Source organism: Antedon bifida, chromosome 6 (assembly GCF_963402885.1).
Source record: "Antedon bifida chromosome 6, ecAntBifi1.1, whole genome shotgun sequence".
Taxonomy (NCBI): domain Eukaryota; kingdom Metazoa; phylum Echinodermata; class Crinoidea; order Comatulida; family Antedonidae; genus Antedon; species Antedon bifida.
In genome coordinates this window covers 12,557,279-12,575,855 of record NC_136231.1, presented here as the reverse complement: position 1 = coordinate 12,575,855, position 18,577 = coordinate 12,557,279, and the positions used below count along the sequence as shown (strand labels likewise).

The 18,577-nt window shown below is 33.3% G+C and overlaps 2 protein-coding genes and 1 long non-coding RNA gene across 3 annotated transcripts; 2 read left to right on the top strand and 1 right to left on the bottom strand.

Annotated features, from left to right (window-relative positions):
- LOC144845244 (uncharacterized) lies at positions 1 to 1,838 on the top strand. Its single transcript, XR_013612518.1, has 3 exons — positions 1 to 346; positions 1,134 to 1,187; positions 1,777 to 1,838. It is a non-coding gene; the product is annotated as an uncharacterized LOC144845244 (long non-coding RNA).
- A 4,380-nt stretch (positions 1,839 to 6,218) lies between these two features.
- Positions 6,219 to 9,224, bottom strand: LOC144845643 (uncharacterized). Its single transcript, XM_078703078.1, has 3 exons — positions 8,786 to 9,224; positions 6,401 to 6,700; positions 6,219 to 6,311 (listed from the first exon to the last, which is right to left on the bottom strand). Exons 1-3 carry the CDS (start codon positions 9,020 to 9,022, stop codon positions 6,219 to 6,221), a joined length of 630 nt encoding a protein of 209 aa, XP_078559204.1. The 5' UTR covers positions 9,023 to 9,224.
- A 443-nt stretch (positions 9,225 to 9,667) lies between these two features.
- LOC144845642 (fibrocystin-like) lies at positions 9,668 to 15,580 on the top strand. The gene is made up of 3 exons (XM_078703077.1): positions 9,668 to 9,712; positions 14,965 to 15,139; positions 15,459 to 15,580. The coding sequence occupies exons 1-3, from the start codon at positions 9,668 to 9,670 to the stop codon at positions 15,578 to 15,580; spliced, it is 342 nt and encodes a 113-aa protein (XP_078559203.1).
- Positions 15,581 to 18,577: the final 2,997 nt, after the last annotated feature.

Genomic DNA, 18,577 nt, shown 5'->3' with positions numbered 1-18,577 from the left:
TGTTTCAAACATACGAATTAAGTCATGCGCCCTCAACGTTACAAGTCGTATCGCTGGAGTAAGAATACATAAACAATTACTTACAAATCCACGTGTGCAGAGTGGAGTCAATCGTCATTTAAAGACATGTTTTAAACAGCCAATGAGAATGAGATAAAAAAAATAAAGGGTCGCTAAAAATATGAATATTCATTAAAGAGTCCCTGGATGAAACAAGCAAGTTGTTGTTTTTGTTTTTAACAAGGAATGTAACGCTGAAAATTAATGGAAGGGGGGACCATAAATTACAAGCATAGACCAATTAACGCACGTGAGTGATATTTCCAAATTAGGTACATGTTTGTTTGTCCGTATCTTTAAAAAATGTAATTTTCACTCTAATTCTTTGGTACTGCATGATAATTTAGTTATCTGTGAATGTTATAACATAGTAATGGTCGAGAGGTGATGGTTGAATTTTTGAGCTATGGCCGTTTCAAATTGTGTCATTTTTAGGCTTAGGCTTGTGTCTACTCTAGTTGCAACACTGCCTTTCATGTGACAGCTGACCCAAATGAGTTTGGAAATGTTACATTATTTTAATTATTTAGGCCTGGCTGGGTAGGGTAGGCATATACCAATATTATAGGCCCTATTTTTATTTCAATACTAGGCCTACGCCCTAGCTAGACCTGTGCTCTCTAGCAGCCTACTACAGAGAAGCAGCTTTCCGGCTTAGTTAGCCTGGCCTTGAGTAGGCTAGCCTACTAGGTATTAGTAGGCTACCTAATTAAAATTAGGCCCAGGATCTACGCCTAGGCCTATATATTATTAATATTATTAAATCATTATAATTAATTTTAGTTTTAATAAATTTACAGTATTCATTACAAAAACTGTAAATTTAATATTATGAGGATTATATATATATACCCTATATATGCAATGACATAGGGAATATTATAGGCCTACCCTGTATGTAATAATTACAATATAAATAATGACAAGCATCATATTAACATTTGGTTTTGCTCATCACTGCATATTCAAATTAGTATGCAATCATATTAAATTTAATAAGTTAAGTTAATTTTATAAAATTGTTATAATAATTATTAATGTTATACTATTGTAGGTATTATGGTATTATATAGAGCAGCAACCTGAAGTGGCTAAGCAGATTTGGACCATACCTACCATCTAGATAGGTAAGATTATTTTGCTGTTCAAGAAGTAGCAAATATTAAATTGTGTTTACCATGCTATTAATTTGTAATATTAACAATCAATCACTACCACTGGCTGGGTAGGCTAGGCCTATTATAGGCCCTATTTTTATTTTAATATACTAGCTAGACCTGTGCTCTCTAGCACTAGCAGCCTACAGAGAAGCTGCAGCTTTCCAGCTTATTTAGCATAGCCTAGAGCAATAGGCTAGGTATAAGTAGACTACCTAATTAGGTCTAGGCTCTACGTCTATTATTATTTAATTATTATTAATTTTAGTTTTAATATATTTACAGTATTTATTTAAATAATGTTTATTATGAGAATACCTGAGCGCCACATGGGTGGAGGATACCGGCGCTATATAAATTTTCATTTATTATTATTATATATACCCTATGCAATGACATAGGGCATACACCCCTACCCTGTATGTAATATTATAAATAACAAATTTTAACATTCGTTTTTGCTTATTACTGCATATTCAAATTAGTATATATGCAACCATATTAAATTTAATAAGCTAATTTTAAGTAATTCTTATAATAATGTTTTACTATTTTTTAGGTACATAGCGGCAACCCGAAGTGGAAAAATCATTTTAAACAGATTTGGACCAATACCTACCATCTATATAGGCAAGTTTATTTTACTGTTCAAGAACTAGCAAATATTAAATTGTACAGTACAGCAGTGGTACTATCAATCAATAGTAATTAGTTAGTAATTGAAATATAGACATACTCTAGTATTACTTTTACATATTCATTATCATTAGGCATTGTTAAAAGGAAATCAATACAATGCAATATTCCTTTAACATTTAAAAATGTACAATATTTTATGATCATTAATGTTAATGAATCATTCTTCGTTGGCTTTCTTGCATTTGTTGGGTTTTATTATTTGATTTTGTATCATTGGAGATGTGAAAGTCAGATGAGTCTAAGTTTGACTCTAATCCACACTGCTGTTTTGTGACTGTTGAGTTTGGCATGTATTAGCTCCCTGCCTTGCTCAGAGACCACCTTCCATTCTCTCATGAATGCAATAGCATGGTGCTCAAGCATATGCAGCTTAGGCTGTATTACACCTGGTGCAATATGCCTGTATTTTGCTAAAAATACTTAATTTACACATTAATATATTTTATAATTTCAGAAATTTTGTGATGAAAAAGTCAATCTGTGGTGACTGTAGAATGGACCCGAGACCTGACTATCTTAGACATTTAAATAATAGAAAGTTCTGACAATTTTGTTGAATAGAAATGTACAATCATGGAGGTATAAAATAAATAAAATATTTTATACCTCCATGGTACAATGTATGATGTAATCTTAATTGAAAGTTGGCGGTTTTTAAACTATGCATATAAATTAGGACGTTAAAACAGTTATTTGATTATGAGGTATGTTCATTTAATTAAATTTGTTAGTATACTATAAACTTTCAAAAAGAGTGAAGATATAAGGAAGAAAAGAAGATTATGGAGCAGCTGTACCAGACAAAAAACTGTTCCCTTAAACGCCAGTGTGTTCTTTCACTTGTGAATGTAGTTTTGGCCCAGGTCATAGTTGTAGCATGCCAAGCAATTTTGTCCATGCCCTGTTAATTTAAATGTTAGCGTGGTAGTATACAGTATCCATTGCAAATTCATGAATGGCAGGTTGTACAAATGTATATAGGTAGTGATTTTACATTTGTTAGATTTAGTGCAAATTTGTGATGGCTTTTCATATTTTTTAAATTGTATTTTTTATCCTTTTCTTTAAATTTTGTTCCACAACAAAAGCAAGTAAAGCCTTTCGTGAAACTGTGTTGCCTACAAAAAAGAAAAGAAATGTTAATTTTACCAACCTTTAATTTTATATTATATTTATCATACAGTAGTTTGAGTATTTTTGTATAGGCTTTAATTTTAAGGGCCTAGGCCTGGTAGTTAGTAGTTTTACTAAATTTTTACATTTATGATGAATTATATTCAGTTGAAATAAATACAATGATAATAATTAAGCTTATTATTTAATCTATTGTAAATTAAAATGATGTATAGCATGATTACACTACTTATACATACCAACTAGGCCTAGCTACAACCTAGGCCTAGTTGCGTACAGCCTAGCGAGCGGGTATCAGCCGCGTTCATCGACCTCTCGCCAAATACGCTGTTTCGCATTTAACAAAACAGTCGAGTTTTTCAATGAAATTTTCTTGAGATTTTCACCGTCACCTCCTAACAATTCAATGTCTCATGTAAGCATATATAATCAAACTTTTACCTAGATTTTCCAAGTATTTATGAAAATTAGGAATAAAAACAAAAAGTGTACAATTTGACAAGCATTTTTTCAAACTTTCCGTTGTTTACATTTGCTAGGCCGATCGATGTTAATTTTTAAAACTTCCGGGTGTAAATAATTTCGTAAACTCGGTGTTATGCTTAATTACTTACTATTTCCAAAAAAATCGGTAATTAAAAAACTTATTTTCTAACAAATAGTATAAAAATGGTTTTATAATATTTATGACGAAATTGATTAAATTAATTTAAAGTGTAGTTATAAAAGTTGCAAATGTCGCGAAAGTTGAACAAGATTCAATCACTCGCGCGGCGTCACACTCAGGCACATATCGCCGTCTGACAATATTGAGGGCGCTTGACTTTTTCTATTTATTTTACATTGGTTGAAACAGCTGTGTCTACTCCTCTCTACCACTCGGATGGTACTTGGTTACATTTCAACAAGAATATTTATGTTAATGTGGTATACATTACTTTTAGCTTTTTGATTCTTTTACTTTTAATTGATTTACAGCATTTTGGAATTCTATTAAGTATTGTGTTGATTTGTTTTCGACTTAAAATGTGAATAGACACCACATTTACTCTCGATAGGGTAATCGGGAAATGCCTGTGGTCCTCTATTTGTTTATAGGATTAACCATTCTTATATACTCGGATGCCAATAGAGACACAATTTAATACCATAGTGCGGTATTTAGGGGGAGGGGCAAGAAAACTGTAAAAAAAATTAAATCTTCCGCAAACGGAACAGACCTCACAGAACGCCTTTGAGGAATTGAAAGCGCAATTTGGTGAGGTGTTTTTTGCCGGGAATCCGCTTGCTGAATTCTATGAAAGAGTCCAATATCCAGCAGAGACTCCTTCAATATATGCCGTAGAGCTAGAAGGACTTCTGAGAGAGGTGGAAGAAAGAGTGCAACATCAAATGGTTGATGGCGACCATTATGCTGACGCAACAGTTTATGAGGGGAGTAGGAGATGCGCATGTAACACAGAGACTTCCTCCCATGAGACCAAGATCTATGATATTCAAAGAGGTAAAAGCAGAACTCCGTCTTATGGAACGGGAGAACAAGACTACAAAAACTGTACAACAACAGTCAAATCAAGTTGACCGTCCAGAAAAAACGAAACTAGACAATTTAACAAAAGCAGTGAACGATTTAAAAGAACAGTTTACACAACTGCTGTCTATACAATAAGCCCAAGCGAGACCTGATTTCATAAGTGCCCAACAAGATGAAAATCAAGAACTTATAAGGTGCAGAAAGTGCGGACAAGAAGGTCATATTGCCGTTGGATGCAGAATTCCGTTAAACTACAATGGTGGAGATGTGCACCGCGGGACCAACACCACGAGTAAGCCTTAACAAGGTAAATACTTCTAATAATGTTTCCTCTTTTCGTAGTTCTCTTATAGGAGAGCCTAATGAGGATATCGTAGAAATTAATGGCATCACTTATAGGTCGTTAATAGACTCCGGGTCCCAGGTAACATCAATTACTGAAACTCTGTGGAAAGCTCATCCACAATTATGCAAACTAAATTTAAATCATCTTATTATTATATCGCATGAGGGCGGGCATTTGTGTAGGATGTGCTATGCGATTGCATTCTGTGTAGCGTGGGTAATTTATAGCGTGCTTACTACATGTGCGTTCTTTCTCTCATTGGACTCATTTGAAGTAACACGTCTAACGATTGTTGTCTTCAGATTTTAACATACAGCTATTTTGTCTTGGGTGTCTTTTGTCCTTTTGGACACATTTAAGAGTCACATTTAGAGATTCTTTCAAATACTGTACTCGAGTCGAAGTTGCAGATTGTGTTTTTATCGACGTATTAACTGTTTTTTTTCCATAACGAGGACATTGGTTTAATATTCAAGATAAAGCTTTCAACATCCTGACGTAAGTGAGTACGTTCTCTTGATCTTTGGCTTCGGTATAATAGAATGGTAACGACGACGTGTGAGGTAAGCCTGTGCGGACATTCGTTTGTCAAAAGATTACAATTTTATTGTGAGGAATCGGAATTTTCTGGCATGCGCCTAGATCCAGAATTCAATTCGAGTATTGTTCTATAAGGGAGGTGCTAAAGTGTACAATTTTCCTCGATTTGTCTTTGTCTACGTCACCAGACATTGTTTACATTCACATCAAACGATTCAATTGTCCAAAACATTGTTAATCTCCTTAGGCTTGGTGTAGAATGTCAACATGTGCTAGTGTAACCCTCCAAATATACAAGACATAACGTCCGATAGAGGGCGGAGAGAAAAGAAAGATAAATAAGACCGAGCACATGTGTAGATATAAAGGAGTGAGAATAAAACATCCAAAACCACTATACATATTTGAAGTGTGTATTTTCATTATTGGAGTCCGGAACATAACATAAAATATCAAGAATATATCATGTTATACTAGTTAGCCAAATGCTGAAAACGGCATCCCAGTTGTGTGGGTCACACCTTTAACGATCGGGTCTTGGTCATTAATCAAAAACTTCAGTCAATTTATGCCGACGGTTGCGCGGCGGTTTTCCGTAATCAGTGAAACCAATAAAACCAATACGATTTATAGATTATTGTCAAGAAGGTCTCCAGTGTAAATATAGATAAAAACGTGTAAAGTCCAGCGAATGAGCGATTCTTTAATGCAGAATGCTCCTGCCGATTCTCTCTTCGGTGTCAGCAAGTCACTGTTCATTGATACGGAGTTGTTTGACATGTGGTTTAGAAAGTGTTTTGTTGGTGCTCCTTTCCACCGAACACAACAAATCATCTTTAACCTTTGGGTAAATTTGTTTACGTTTCAGTAAAAGTACATTTTGGAGTGGCATATCATTGATTTAGGAGACATATTTCATTTTTAATTTACCTGGATGACTTGTACTAGTGATCCATTTGAGTCAATTGTTATGAAGACATTATTCCAGCTGTAGATTGGTTGGCAAACCCTGTATGAACTAACACGTCTTCGTCGTGAATCTGATGTGTTACTGACTGCTCCGCCACATATCTCTGGTAAAGAGTCTTCTGTCATGAAAGCTCCTGATAGATATGCCTTCACTTCGATTCTCTGTCTTTTTGACAGCTTTACGACTGGTCGTTTTGCATTCACCTTTTTCAAAACTCTGTGATTCCTTTCGAAAACTTTAATCTTGCTCTCGTGCTTTTTCTGTAAATAAAAACAATAAAACAAAGGATTGTTTCATGTAACAATATATTATAATTGTACTTAATTAATAGTTGATACTCCGACTGTGTCTCGTATCCGTGTTATTTTTCTTCTATCACATTTCATTTGATTATTTTACCATAAATTTAAATTCATATAGTGAGCATAATAACTATACTGTTACTCCTAACATCTTTTCTTGCCATTTTATCTTTAGAAAATGTAAACTTTTATATAATGCTAGTGTCATAAATGTGCCTAAATATGTATTCCCAAAAGTAGAAAAGGTATTATATAGATTTTTGTGGGGTAAAAAAAGAGAAAAAATAAAAAGAAAAACCCTTATAAATTCAATATTAGAAGGTGGTCTAAATATGGTACATCTTAGCACAATGGTTAGTTCGTTAAAACTTAGTTGGGTTAAGAGATTGTTAAGCCCTGACCCAGGTAAATGGAAATATTTACCAAAACATTATATGTATCCATTTAATTATACTGTCAATACTAGTGAACCCAATTTTGAAAGTCATGTAGAACTGAAATGTATGCCTGAATTTTATAAAGAAATGTTAAAAGTGTAAGTGTATTTTAACAATATAAGTGTTACATACCCGCAAAATGTAAACGAAGTTGAAAAACAACAATTGTGGGAAAACACTTTTATAAAATGCAGTGGAAAAACATTATATTTTAAAAGTTGGATACAAGCAGGGTATAAAACAATAAAAGATATAATAGTTAATCACAGATTAGTGACTCCGCAGAATTGATACCCACCCTTTCAGAGCAACAAAATGGAATAATTGAATAATTATTTTAAAATTGTAAATGCAATTCCCTCAAATTGGAGGAAAATAATTATAAACAATGAAAAAGAGAGAGACAAACAAGAAATACAAACAATATATTGTAAAAAGTATAAAAATTCATTTTATTATAAACACATTATCAACAATATATCTATTACTCCATTTTGTCAATCGAAATGGGAAACAGAATTTAGAAATGTGAACTTTAAGTGGAATAAAATATGGTTAAAAAAAGTATATAGCATGAAACATGTAACAAAAGTAGCACAATTTAATTTTAAACTGCTACATCGGATTCTGGCATGTAAACAACGAATGAAGATATGGAAAACATCTCCTGAAGAAATGTGCGAACACTGCCAAAACGAAATTGAGACAGACAAGCACATGCTTTTGAAATGTAAAAGTATCCAAAAAGTATGGACAAAATTCAACAACATGATTCTAAAATGCTATAAACTTGAAGAAACCGTACATGATTGGCTAGACATTGTTATTGGAACAAAAAGTGAAAATGTCAATGAATTATTATCATTGTTTACTTTTTGTATTTATAAAACAAATTTTATTAAATCATTAGAAAAGCATTCAAAAATTAGATCAAAAGTCGTCTGGAGCTTGTTCCGATTTGAGCTAAAAAATCTTATACAGAATCAATATGCTTGTAACATAAACAAGGCAAAAAAGATATGGGGTAACGTAAAAAGAAAATTATTAACTTGTATTTCTTAAAAATGACATGTATTAATTTTTTATTGTTTCATTATTATTTTTATTTTTATATATATATATTTAAAACATTTTTTTTAATGACATTTTATACAATTTCTATATATAAGTACAATGTGTAATATGAAGAATGAAATAAAAGTGGGTTGGCCCCACGAAAGAGAAAAAAAAAAGAAAATGTAATGGAGGAAAATGTGATTACTGAAATATTGTTATATGTGTATTAATATTTTATTTTAATCCTATATAAATATCCTGTTTAATATTTTACTACAAAGAGCAATTGTATTCAAACTTTCATTAAGTATATTTTACAATTTAATACAGAGTGGGTCGAAAGACAATAATTCATGTTAAGCTATTCATTATATTTATAACACATCTCGCACTGGACGTGATTAATTTGACATTAACAAAAAGATATTGGGTAGTGGAAGAGGTCAACAAAATGTATTATACAAAATAGTGATTGTAAAGTAGAAAGCTATTGAAACATTATTTCATGAAAAATGATCTGTAAAATTAACAGTAGTAAATAATGCATTACTAAAGTTGACTTCTGTTCAGTGTCCAGTGGTGTAATAGCGTTAACCCTGCACCTCGGATTTGGGTTTATAATGATATCAAAATCATCAATATCTTCTTCGTTTATTGACGTAACATTACCATCTTCTGTAATGTCCTCTATCAACAGTTCTGTTTCTTCCGTGCTGATTTCATCTTCTGTCAAAACCTCTTCTATTTCAATAATTGTCACCGCTGGCGATGTTGTTTCTGTCTTCATCACATCCTCGATCCTCACGAGTTACATTTCTCCGTCTATTTCTTGCTCGTTGTCTATTCTGAGCTTGCCGCTCATCTCTATGCAGATTTAGATCTTCCTTGTTTTGTCGAATGCATGTGTAAGTGAAGTCAAAACAGACAACTATGATAACAAGACATATAGCAGTAACTTTCATCTTGCGAGTTCAGATACTAAACAATAAATAAAACGATACACCGCGATAACGAGAATAAACAATACTAATATTTTAAAGAATTTGGAAAAAAAGAGTTAAATATCTTTAAAGATGGGTGTGTAGAAAGCGACGACCTCGAATTGGACGACCCCAACGACCCGGGCGACCTCGAATTGGACGACCTAGAATTGGACGACCCATAACACGAAACCGACGACCCCTATAGTCTAGCCTAGCCTAGGCGCGCCTGAGTGTGGTATAACATCCCGAAGCCGAACATAGCCAAAGATCTTTAAACCATACCTTATATAATACTCGCACAATTCAAGCAAGCAATTGGTTGAAAAAATACAGAAATATCGCCATTTGATACTGAATGTGTCCACACGAACAAACGAACAGATATGGAACGCCAAGAGTGCATCATTAAAACTGCATTCGACTCGATTAGCACACGAAATATCATAAACATGGCAAACCAGGTCAAAACGGCCCCTTTTTCAGCGGCAGGTAAGGTTTGACCGTATACAATGCATGTGTGAAATGTAAAGCTTTCTTATGGCTCTCCCCATGCACATGTTCTTCACACGCTGCTTGGTAGGCCTATAGTGTTCGTTATAAGAAGACGAGATGTAATTATACGTCCATGGTTTAACCATGTAATGTATAATATTTATTTATTTTTAATTTATTTTTAATATGTTTGTCGAAATACCATCTTTGTTTACAGGCATGTCTGCCACAATCATCTGCGTTTTGACCATGCCTTCTTCAATTTAATTAATCTTGTTTATCTCCATTTGTAAACTGCTTTTATTTGAAAAAAAATTCAATTGATTGTGTGATTGGTTATAGAACATGATAAACATAACGTATTATGAACAATGCTCAATAGATTGATAAAACGGACGGATACTTTTTTTGTAATATAGGCTAACATTAGTGACTGACATTTTAATAACTCAATCTACGGGAAACTTGCTGCAACTAGCGTTTATTATTTGAATCACCATAACATACTTTTGTTGATTCTGCATAGTTTCTACAGGTTGTTTTTTTTTAATGTTCAGAGATTTATGTTACCCAAAATCTTAAAAATCGGTCGGCGGTTTTTTTTTTTTTACTTTTTTTTTAACTTTATAATTTATTACATTCTTTGTTTGATGAGCCTTTTTTGTTTTAAAAAGAGCCTTCTAAACTGTAATTTTATCGATTTTGGCTACGGACAAACACATTTCAAAAATTGTGCTCCCTATTTAACATTATAAGTCAATGAATTTTAGGTCTAATGCATTCTCCCTAGTCACACGCGGACACTATTTTACCAAGTCTCCGGATCCGCTGCACTAGATTCTCCAACTGTTGACGTATAAAGCAAATTGTTCAGACACTATTGTTTAAATAGTGTCCTCGTAGTCTTTAGTGACTTCAAAAAAATCCCGACCAACTGATCCAAATTTTAAAAACAAATATTCTGCTTGAGCAACATGGCAATTTGTTTTAGGCCTAAAATGACGAATACTCATTAATTCACAAAAACATAATTGCTGACATTTTATGAAAACAAATATAACACAATAACTTATTAATAACATCATTAACAACTGACATAAGTATTTCTCTTATCTATATCCATCTGACCATCCATCTTTTATACACAGGCCTATTTATACAACATATTTCCTACTGTATATACTGCAAAATCCTGATCAATTACGGGCAGAATAAAGGGCAGAATAAAGAATGATAATAACCAATAAAATAAAAACTAAACAATACTGGAAATAACAAAGAATATTATTTGAAATTAACTCCTACTCTACGCAATTCTGGAATAACCATACTTTTTTCTTCGTAGTTGCCTTTAAATCGTTGTATCACGCTAATTAACATATTAATAATTATTTATCGTGATTTGTTGTATTTTCCGATTTAAATCATCTTCAACATTCCTTTTAACCGATGCATAAAATGTGTACATAAATCCCTTCTATTGTTCATATTACAACTCTCATTTGACATCAAAAGCAATACGATTTTGTGTTTATAATCGTGTACAAATTGAACTAATTTATAACAACGAGACAACGATACAACGATACATGTTATAAGTGTCTCAGCCGGTACCAACCATTTTAAAACAGATTTTTAATAGTCTGTTTTACCTGAGGCCTATTTGTACAGTAACACAACATGTCTAATTTTCACTAGGTTTTTTATTCTAAAAAATATTGAATCATTTTAATATACCACGACTTACTTGTAATAGTTCAAAGAAACATTTATGTGTTTGTCTTGGCATAAATTATAATGTTGTTGATTTTTTCCCTTTTAATACACTCATAATATTGTTGGTATTATTCAAACTAAACGATACTCGTATTTTCTTCACTTTTTTTTTCTATCTTGTTCTTTTATTAAATACGATAAAACCTGGCTTGCTAAATCAGTAGTTATTTTTCAAAGATACAATTATTTATTATACAAAATCGTAAAATGCCATGTTTGTTATCAACCATTTGTTTAAGTCTTTACATTTACTATACACATATCTCAATAATAATACTCATAACGTATCATCGTTATTATTATTACCTTCAGTAATAAATAAAATAGAAAATAAAAGGAAATTAAACAAATAAATGAGTAAAATAGTCATAATAATTATAATGCTGCAATATGCTTCGTAGTTTCCTTTAAATTGTTGCATCACGCTAATTAACATATTAATAATTATTTGTCGTAATTTGTTGTATTTTTCGACTTAAATCATCTTCAACTTTCAATCATTATGCATGTTATCAAATCGTATCCCCTTTTTCAACTATCATTTGACATTGATTATTCAGACCTTTACCATAACTCCATTTTTAATAGTTAGATATTGTCCCAAGAAACGTCTCGGTTTTTAATTATTATGTGACCTGCTATGGCAAGCATAAGTCGTACTAAAAAATATAGGTTTTAAAGTAAGTTTAATGATAATGAATAAGATTTATATAGCGCACGTATCCGCTCGAAAATGCTCAAGGCGCTTGGACATGGAGCTCTTTTCGATACATTTTTTTCTCTGTGATATCGGTGCTCTTGTCTGTGCGGGGCGGGGTCAGATGGATGGTCTTTAAAGTGAACACGAGCCAATTGATACACTGAACCTAGAATTTCATTAAACTTTAAAAAAAGTTATACCGTACTGAATATAATCCTACTGTATGTCAATATTTAAATCAAAAAAGATTTATAAATAAGTCAGAATTAGTAAACGATCTTTAAAATGTTGGAAAATGTTTGATGCAGAATACATTTTAAAATTATTTTCCAATAAATGTACTCTATTTAAAGTAAAGATGAAAGTCAGACAAATGAAGCTTTAGTAACTTAATATTTGTAGAATCTCCTACTTTTCACTTTGCCAGAGCAGGTCACATATTTTCTTAATGATAACAACATGGTTTATGCACATGTTTTATTGTGATATTAGGCCAAACAAAAATGGTTGTGTTGCCCTCCGTAACCGACCGTAAATCGCGAGAAAAAAAATCGGGTCGCATCGCAATTTGTATTTTCGAGAATTATTCTTTATTTTTTTAGTTGTTCCAAAAAAAATAATTTAAGCCTAAAAAATAATATTCCCATACACATAAGTTAATAATACGATTTTACTGCATACTAAACATCAAATAGCTACCTATAATTGATAACGATGTATCAAATTAGTTAATCCAAGCCATTAAAAGTCTTTTCAACACACGAATCAGTTGTCAAAAATCGTTATTATTATGGAGTGGATCAAAACAATTAGAAATCAATTTGACTTAATTTGCAATAATTATGTTGAATAATCATCGGCAAATGCTAGGCCTAGGTCGAACTTTTTTAGCTGTCATTTACATAGCCTTGCACTTTAAAGGTGTTTTGGGCCTACTAGTACCAGGAAGGGTATCCCCTAAAAAGTGATTTTACGAAATTCTGCAAACAAGCGGCATGTGGGGTATGTGAGGGTAAGGCTACTAAGTATAACAATAACCTCTTTCAAATTAAACTTGTAAAGTAAACAAAAAATGTCAAAATCGCGACCGACCGTAATTCCCGATTTTTTGCTTTAAAGGCCAGGTGCGGGCAACAATTTTTCTATTCTTCATGTTGTTAAATAAAAAGTATATTCATCCCTGATATTTAAACGATTCTTTTTTAGTGTCAGTTAATCTTTTAGAAAATAGCCAATTATTGCACAGTGGGGTATAATTCAAATTACAAGTTCTATTCGTTTAGGCCTACACACAAAACTGTCTTTTCTAAAAAAAAAAACAAAAAAAAAAACATGGAACGCAAGCTAAACAAATCGGAAAAATACTGTATCCAATCTAAGAGCAACTTCTTTTTGAAGACTACAGTCCATTTCAAATTTTCAATGCAGGTCTCCCTCTATTTAACCCACTACCTTCTATTAATACTTCCCCCTACCCCAATTTTAAAAGCATCTTCAATTGTAGACTACCGTATCCACTCTAAGAGCAACAAACGTTACTGTTACCATGAATAGGTATAATAAGTTCAATTTATCCACGGAGGCCCAGATCAACACAGGGTTGCTCTTCCCAGCTTCTCGAACTTCACTAAATTCTTATTGGATGCTACACACACAGCTGATCCTCTCAATTTAAGATGCAGGCGAGCATGTTCATACATGCATACATACTGTACATTAATTAAACAAATATCTAGTCAAATGTGTGTACAACAGGGTCATTGTTTAGAAATTGAGCAACGCATTGCTTTTTCAACCTTTGACATCCATTGACAGTTTTTATTTGAGCACCCACAGAGAAGGTACCTTAAGTTAAAATGTCAGACTATGCGAATGAATCTAAGGAAGAAGAGTGCTAGCAGTGGATCTAATCAACTATTGTAAGTATTAAGCCTAAGAAATAAATATTTAGAATATTTATTCTTTGTGTTGAAGTATACAGTGCCAGTAACTACTGTTTATGTGTACACTAAACTGTTTGCCAGTCCAAACTTCTAGCATTCTCTTTATTTGCCTTCTTTCCTTCTTTGGAAACTTAAGATTATATAATCGTTGGGAAAACTAACATTATCAGCTCTATCACTCATTATTTCTGGTCATTAATGGTGATGATTTTTATATTTTTAATTAATAAACAATTTATTGAATCATGGCAATGATTGTTATTAGATTGAGAGAAAATAATTATAAATAGACCACCATGGTTCCTTAGGCAGGATGCTTTACTCTCATTGCCTTATTCTTCGGATGAGATGTAAAGCCGTTGGTCCTGTGTACTTAACAGTGCACATTAAAGAACGTGGTACACTGTTTGAAAAAAGTAGGGGATTGTCTCCCGGTGTGCTGATCTGGTAGGCGCTGCACTGCTGGCTGTCGAGGGTCCGTGGAGGGCCTAATCCGAATTTCCTCAGTTTCCAGTAAAGATTGAGGACCAGAATAATACATTATAATAACACAGGTTGTGTTAAAATACTTCGATAAAGGAACATCAAATGTTATTATTTTGTCAGTTTGGGGAACTATATTTTGCATTCTGTCAAATAAAATCAATGTATAGATATTATATATGCATACTTGACTTTCATAAGGAAATTTGTCAAAGGACTTTCTTACTCTTCTACCTTCTTTTTCTTAACGTGTACTGATAATGCCATTCCATTGTGTAATCAGTCACGTAATTTATAAATTCTGATTAAAATATTACATTTTCCCATTAACATTTTCATGTAAATATTTCAGAACCAACCGGAGAATGCAGGTCAAAGTGCAAAACAGTGTGCACCTTGTGGTCCAGACAATGGAAATGCTGGATACGTGAGGGCAAATTTCATGTCTGGTGATAATGGTGCTCCATTTTTTCCATTTCATGGTATACATAATTACCCAGCTATTGCTGGAAGCACAAGATTGCAAGGTATGTAAAAGCATGACATAATCTGGTCCTTACTTGGACAAACCTAGTCCTTACTTGGACAAACCAGTTGAGTTCTATTGCAGGAAACGCATACTCATACTGTTTACACATGAAGCTGAATGCTTATTTGGATAACATAAAATTGCCATTGTATCCAAGTTATCACCACTGTAATGTTGAGGTTGTCCCTTAGTACTGTTTTATCATAAAATATGTCTTTAATATCGGAATACATTTTTGGTGAAACTTACCAAATGAATATATTTCAACATACTTATTCATTTACAAATAAAGGTATTTTGCTCTTTCTTATCAATAGATGTCACATTCGCTCATTTTGATACTGCGTGTAAGAAAGATCATTACGCTACTATGACCAATCCATCAAATGATGATGGTATCCACCCAATGTCCGCTGTAGGTACTGTACAAAGAAGGTAACAGTCAGAGACAAGAACAGGGTTTACATACATATACCTAATTTAGGGTAAGTACTAATAGTATTTATCCTATATATCTACGGACCACTTGCATTTATCCAAGTTACGTAAATGTAAATCATTGTGTATCCTTACTTGCTAGTTGCATTATTTTCATCAACCTAGTACACTTACCTACAATACTTTTTGTAATGTACCGATTTACAATACAAATAAGTGAGAGAGAGACAAGTTCTGTTATAGTTGAAAGCTAGCACTGAAGTGTTTATTCTTTATTCTACATTTACTATATATTATAATAACAATATCGGTAATGGGTAATTAATCTGTCAAGGTGGAATGTTTAGTGGTCTCAGCAGAGGGGTCTACTTTAGCCATTAGTGACCATTAAGTAGCCAGGGTTATATAGAAGTGGGTTAACATAATATATATGGTAACAGGTGAAGGAAGTATAAATAATTGGTAGCAAGTAATATTAATCAAGTTCAATACATTACATTCCCTCCCTTCTATTATAAACAATTCTAAGCTATTTATTTTTAATTGAATCAAAGCAGCACTGTACTAAGTTATGGTTTAATAACACTTTAAATGTATATGGTATAATGCACTGTATAAAGTAAAATATAAGATCAACATTTTAAATTGTCCAGTAATAATGTCCATAAAAGTTTCTATATTTCAGTTATTAAAAATGTCCATATCTTGCCGGCGGTTTTCTATCGCGAGTAAGGTATACTCTTCGCTGAGCAGTAATAGACTGTGCTTCGACAGTCAATTGTGATGTTTCCACTGTTCAGATTTGGATTAATGAGCATTGGAGGTATTTGTGGAGGATCATCTTTGTTTGTAAGCTGTTTATCCTGAGTTTGAACAGGCCTATAACGCTTCCTGATATGGTCGGCATGACGACGACAAACTCGTCCATCTTCTAGTTTTATCTTGAATGAGATGCGACCGGATTTTAATATTATTGTTCCGGGTAACCATTTCAGATTTTGTCCTCTAAAGTTCTTTATATACACCTACTCTCCTTCTTCAAAAGTGCGTTCTTTGCATGACGATCATGGGCTAATTTCTGTTTTTCAAGTTGAGTGATAACACGATCTGCTTGATAAGGGTGTAAAAGATCAAAATGCGTTTTCAATTTTCGGCCATTCAGTAATTCTGCTGGTGTTTTGCCAGTTGTGCTATGAGGTGTATTTCTATATTTAAATAGGAATCTTGAATTGTTTTTTTTTTTAACTTTATTTGGTAATCAAGGTTAAAAAACAATAAAATATAATACATAGAAAATAGAAAAACAATTGCACGGAAAAAACAGGCCTTGATTACAAGGAATGCCAAGAAAAGTTAAAAACTTATTTCCACTTGGGTCCTAAAAACAAGAAACTGATAACAAGAACATACAAATTACAACATAAGAATCTTGCGACTTTTGTTTCGATATATCCATCTTTCATACGTTTCATTGTTTCTTTAAATGTGCGTACAGCACGTACCGCAAGACCATTCGATGATGGGTGATATGGGGCTGTTAAAGAATGTCTTATTCCATTTCGCTTTACGAATGTATGAAATTCATCACTGGTGAAACATGTTCCATTGTCGGATACTATTTTATCTGGCAATCCATGCGATGCAAATATAAGCCTGAGCTTATCCACTGTGGTATTTTTCGTTGAGGAATTTACCGGAATTACCTCAAGCCATTTTGAGTATGCATCGTATTAAAAACATTTTTCCAATAAATGGTCCAGCATAGTCGATATGTAATCGTGACCATGGTCTATTTGGCCAATTCCATGGGTGCAATGGTGCTTTAGGTGGTAAAGTTTGATTGGATTGGCATGTATCGCACTGCTTTGATATGTCTTTGTCCATATTAGGGCACCATAACGAATCCTGAGCAAAACTTTTCATTCTGACAATTCCAGTATGACCGTCATGTAGTGCTTGTAGCAACTGTTTTCTACCAGGCTGTGGAACAACAATTCTATTTCCCCACAAAATACATCCATCTTGTGTAGAGAGTTCTCTTTGTCAGATCCATCCAATATGGTTGCAAGTTTTCAATTTTTGGATTAGTATTGGGCCAACCCTTTTCAATGTAGTAAAGAACTCGAGAAAGTGTTGGATCTTTAACCGTCCAACCTTTAATATCTGCTGTGGAAACTGGAGATTGGTTCATTGGCTCCATCAATAGAACAGTTTCGGCAGGTTGTGGAATTGATTCTGGTTTTCCTGGCAATGGTAATCTGCTTAAGGCATCCGCATTGGCATGGGACTTTGTCAGTTTGAATCTTAATGTATATTTGTATGTACCTAATTTCAGTGCCCAACGTTGGATTCTAGCTGATGCTTGGCTAGGCACAAGTCTGTCCTCATTAATAAGACCCAGCAATGGCTTATGGTCTGTTACCAATGTGAAATGTCTACCATAAATGTAAGACTGAAATCGCGTTACTCCGAAAACGCATGCCAAACCTTCTTTCTCAATTTGCGAATACGTTTCTTCCGCTTCTGCAAGTGTTCTAGATGCAAATGCGATTGGTCTTTCTGTACCGTCACTTTGTCGATGTGCTAACACAGCCCCAATTCCATATTGAGATGCATCACACGATAATATTATTTCCTTTTTTGGATCATAATGTGCAAGTACTCTGCAGGAAAGTAGCAATTCCTTTGATTTATCAAAAGTAGATTGTTCTAAATTTGTCCAGTTCCAAGCTTTATCCTTACGAAGTAAGGCATATAACAGAGCAATTAAGTGTGTTGGATAAGTTTGGTAAAAACTTCATAATAAGATAATAATCCCAAATAAGCTCTCAGTTCTGTCAAGTTTTGAGACGCTGGAGCATCTTTAATTGCTCTCACTTTGGCGTTTGTGGGATGCAATCCCTCTTTGTCGATCAGGTGTCCCAAATAACCAACAGATTTAACCATAAAAACACACTTACTCTTTTTTAGACGAAGTCCAGCATCTGCCAGTCGCTTT

Bases quoted from the DNA above. Each gene is read 5' to 3' on its own strand.
- LOC144845643 (XM_078703078.1), bottom strand. From the start codon at position 9,022: ATGAAGACAGAAACAACATCGCCAGCGGTGACAATTATTGAAATAGAA. The intron at 6,701-8,785 runs GTAATGCATTAT...TTTTATTTACAG, and splicing joins CTGAACAGAAGTCAACTTTA to AAAAAGCACGAGAGCAAGAT. The intron at 6,312-6,400 runs GTAAATTAAAAA...ATTTACCCAAAG, and splicing joins CACTAGTACAAGTCATCCAG to GTTAAAGATGATTTGTTGTG.
- LOC144845642 (XM_078703077.1), top strand. From the start codon at position 9,668: ATGGCAAACCAGGTCAAAACGGCCCCTTTTTCAGCGGCAGGTAAG. The intron at 9,713-14,964 runs GTTTGACCGTAT...TAAATATTTCAG, and splicing joins CTTTTTCAGCGGCAGGTAAG to AACCAACCGGAGAATGCAGG. The intron at 15,140-15,458 runs GTATGTAAAAGC...TCTTATCAATAG, and splicing joins TGGAAGCACAAGATTGCAAG to ATGTCACATTCGCTCATTTT.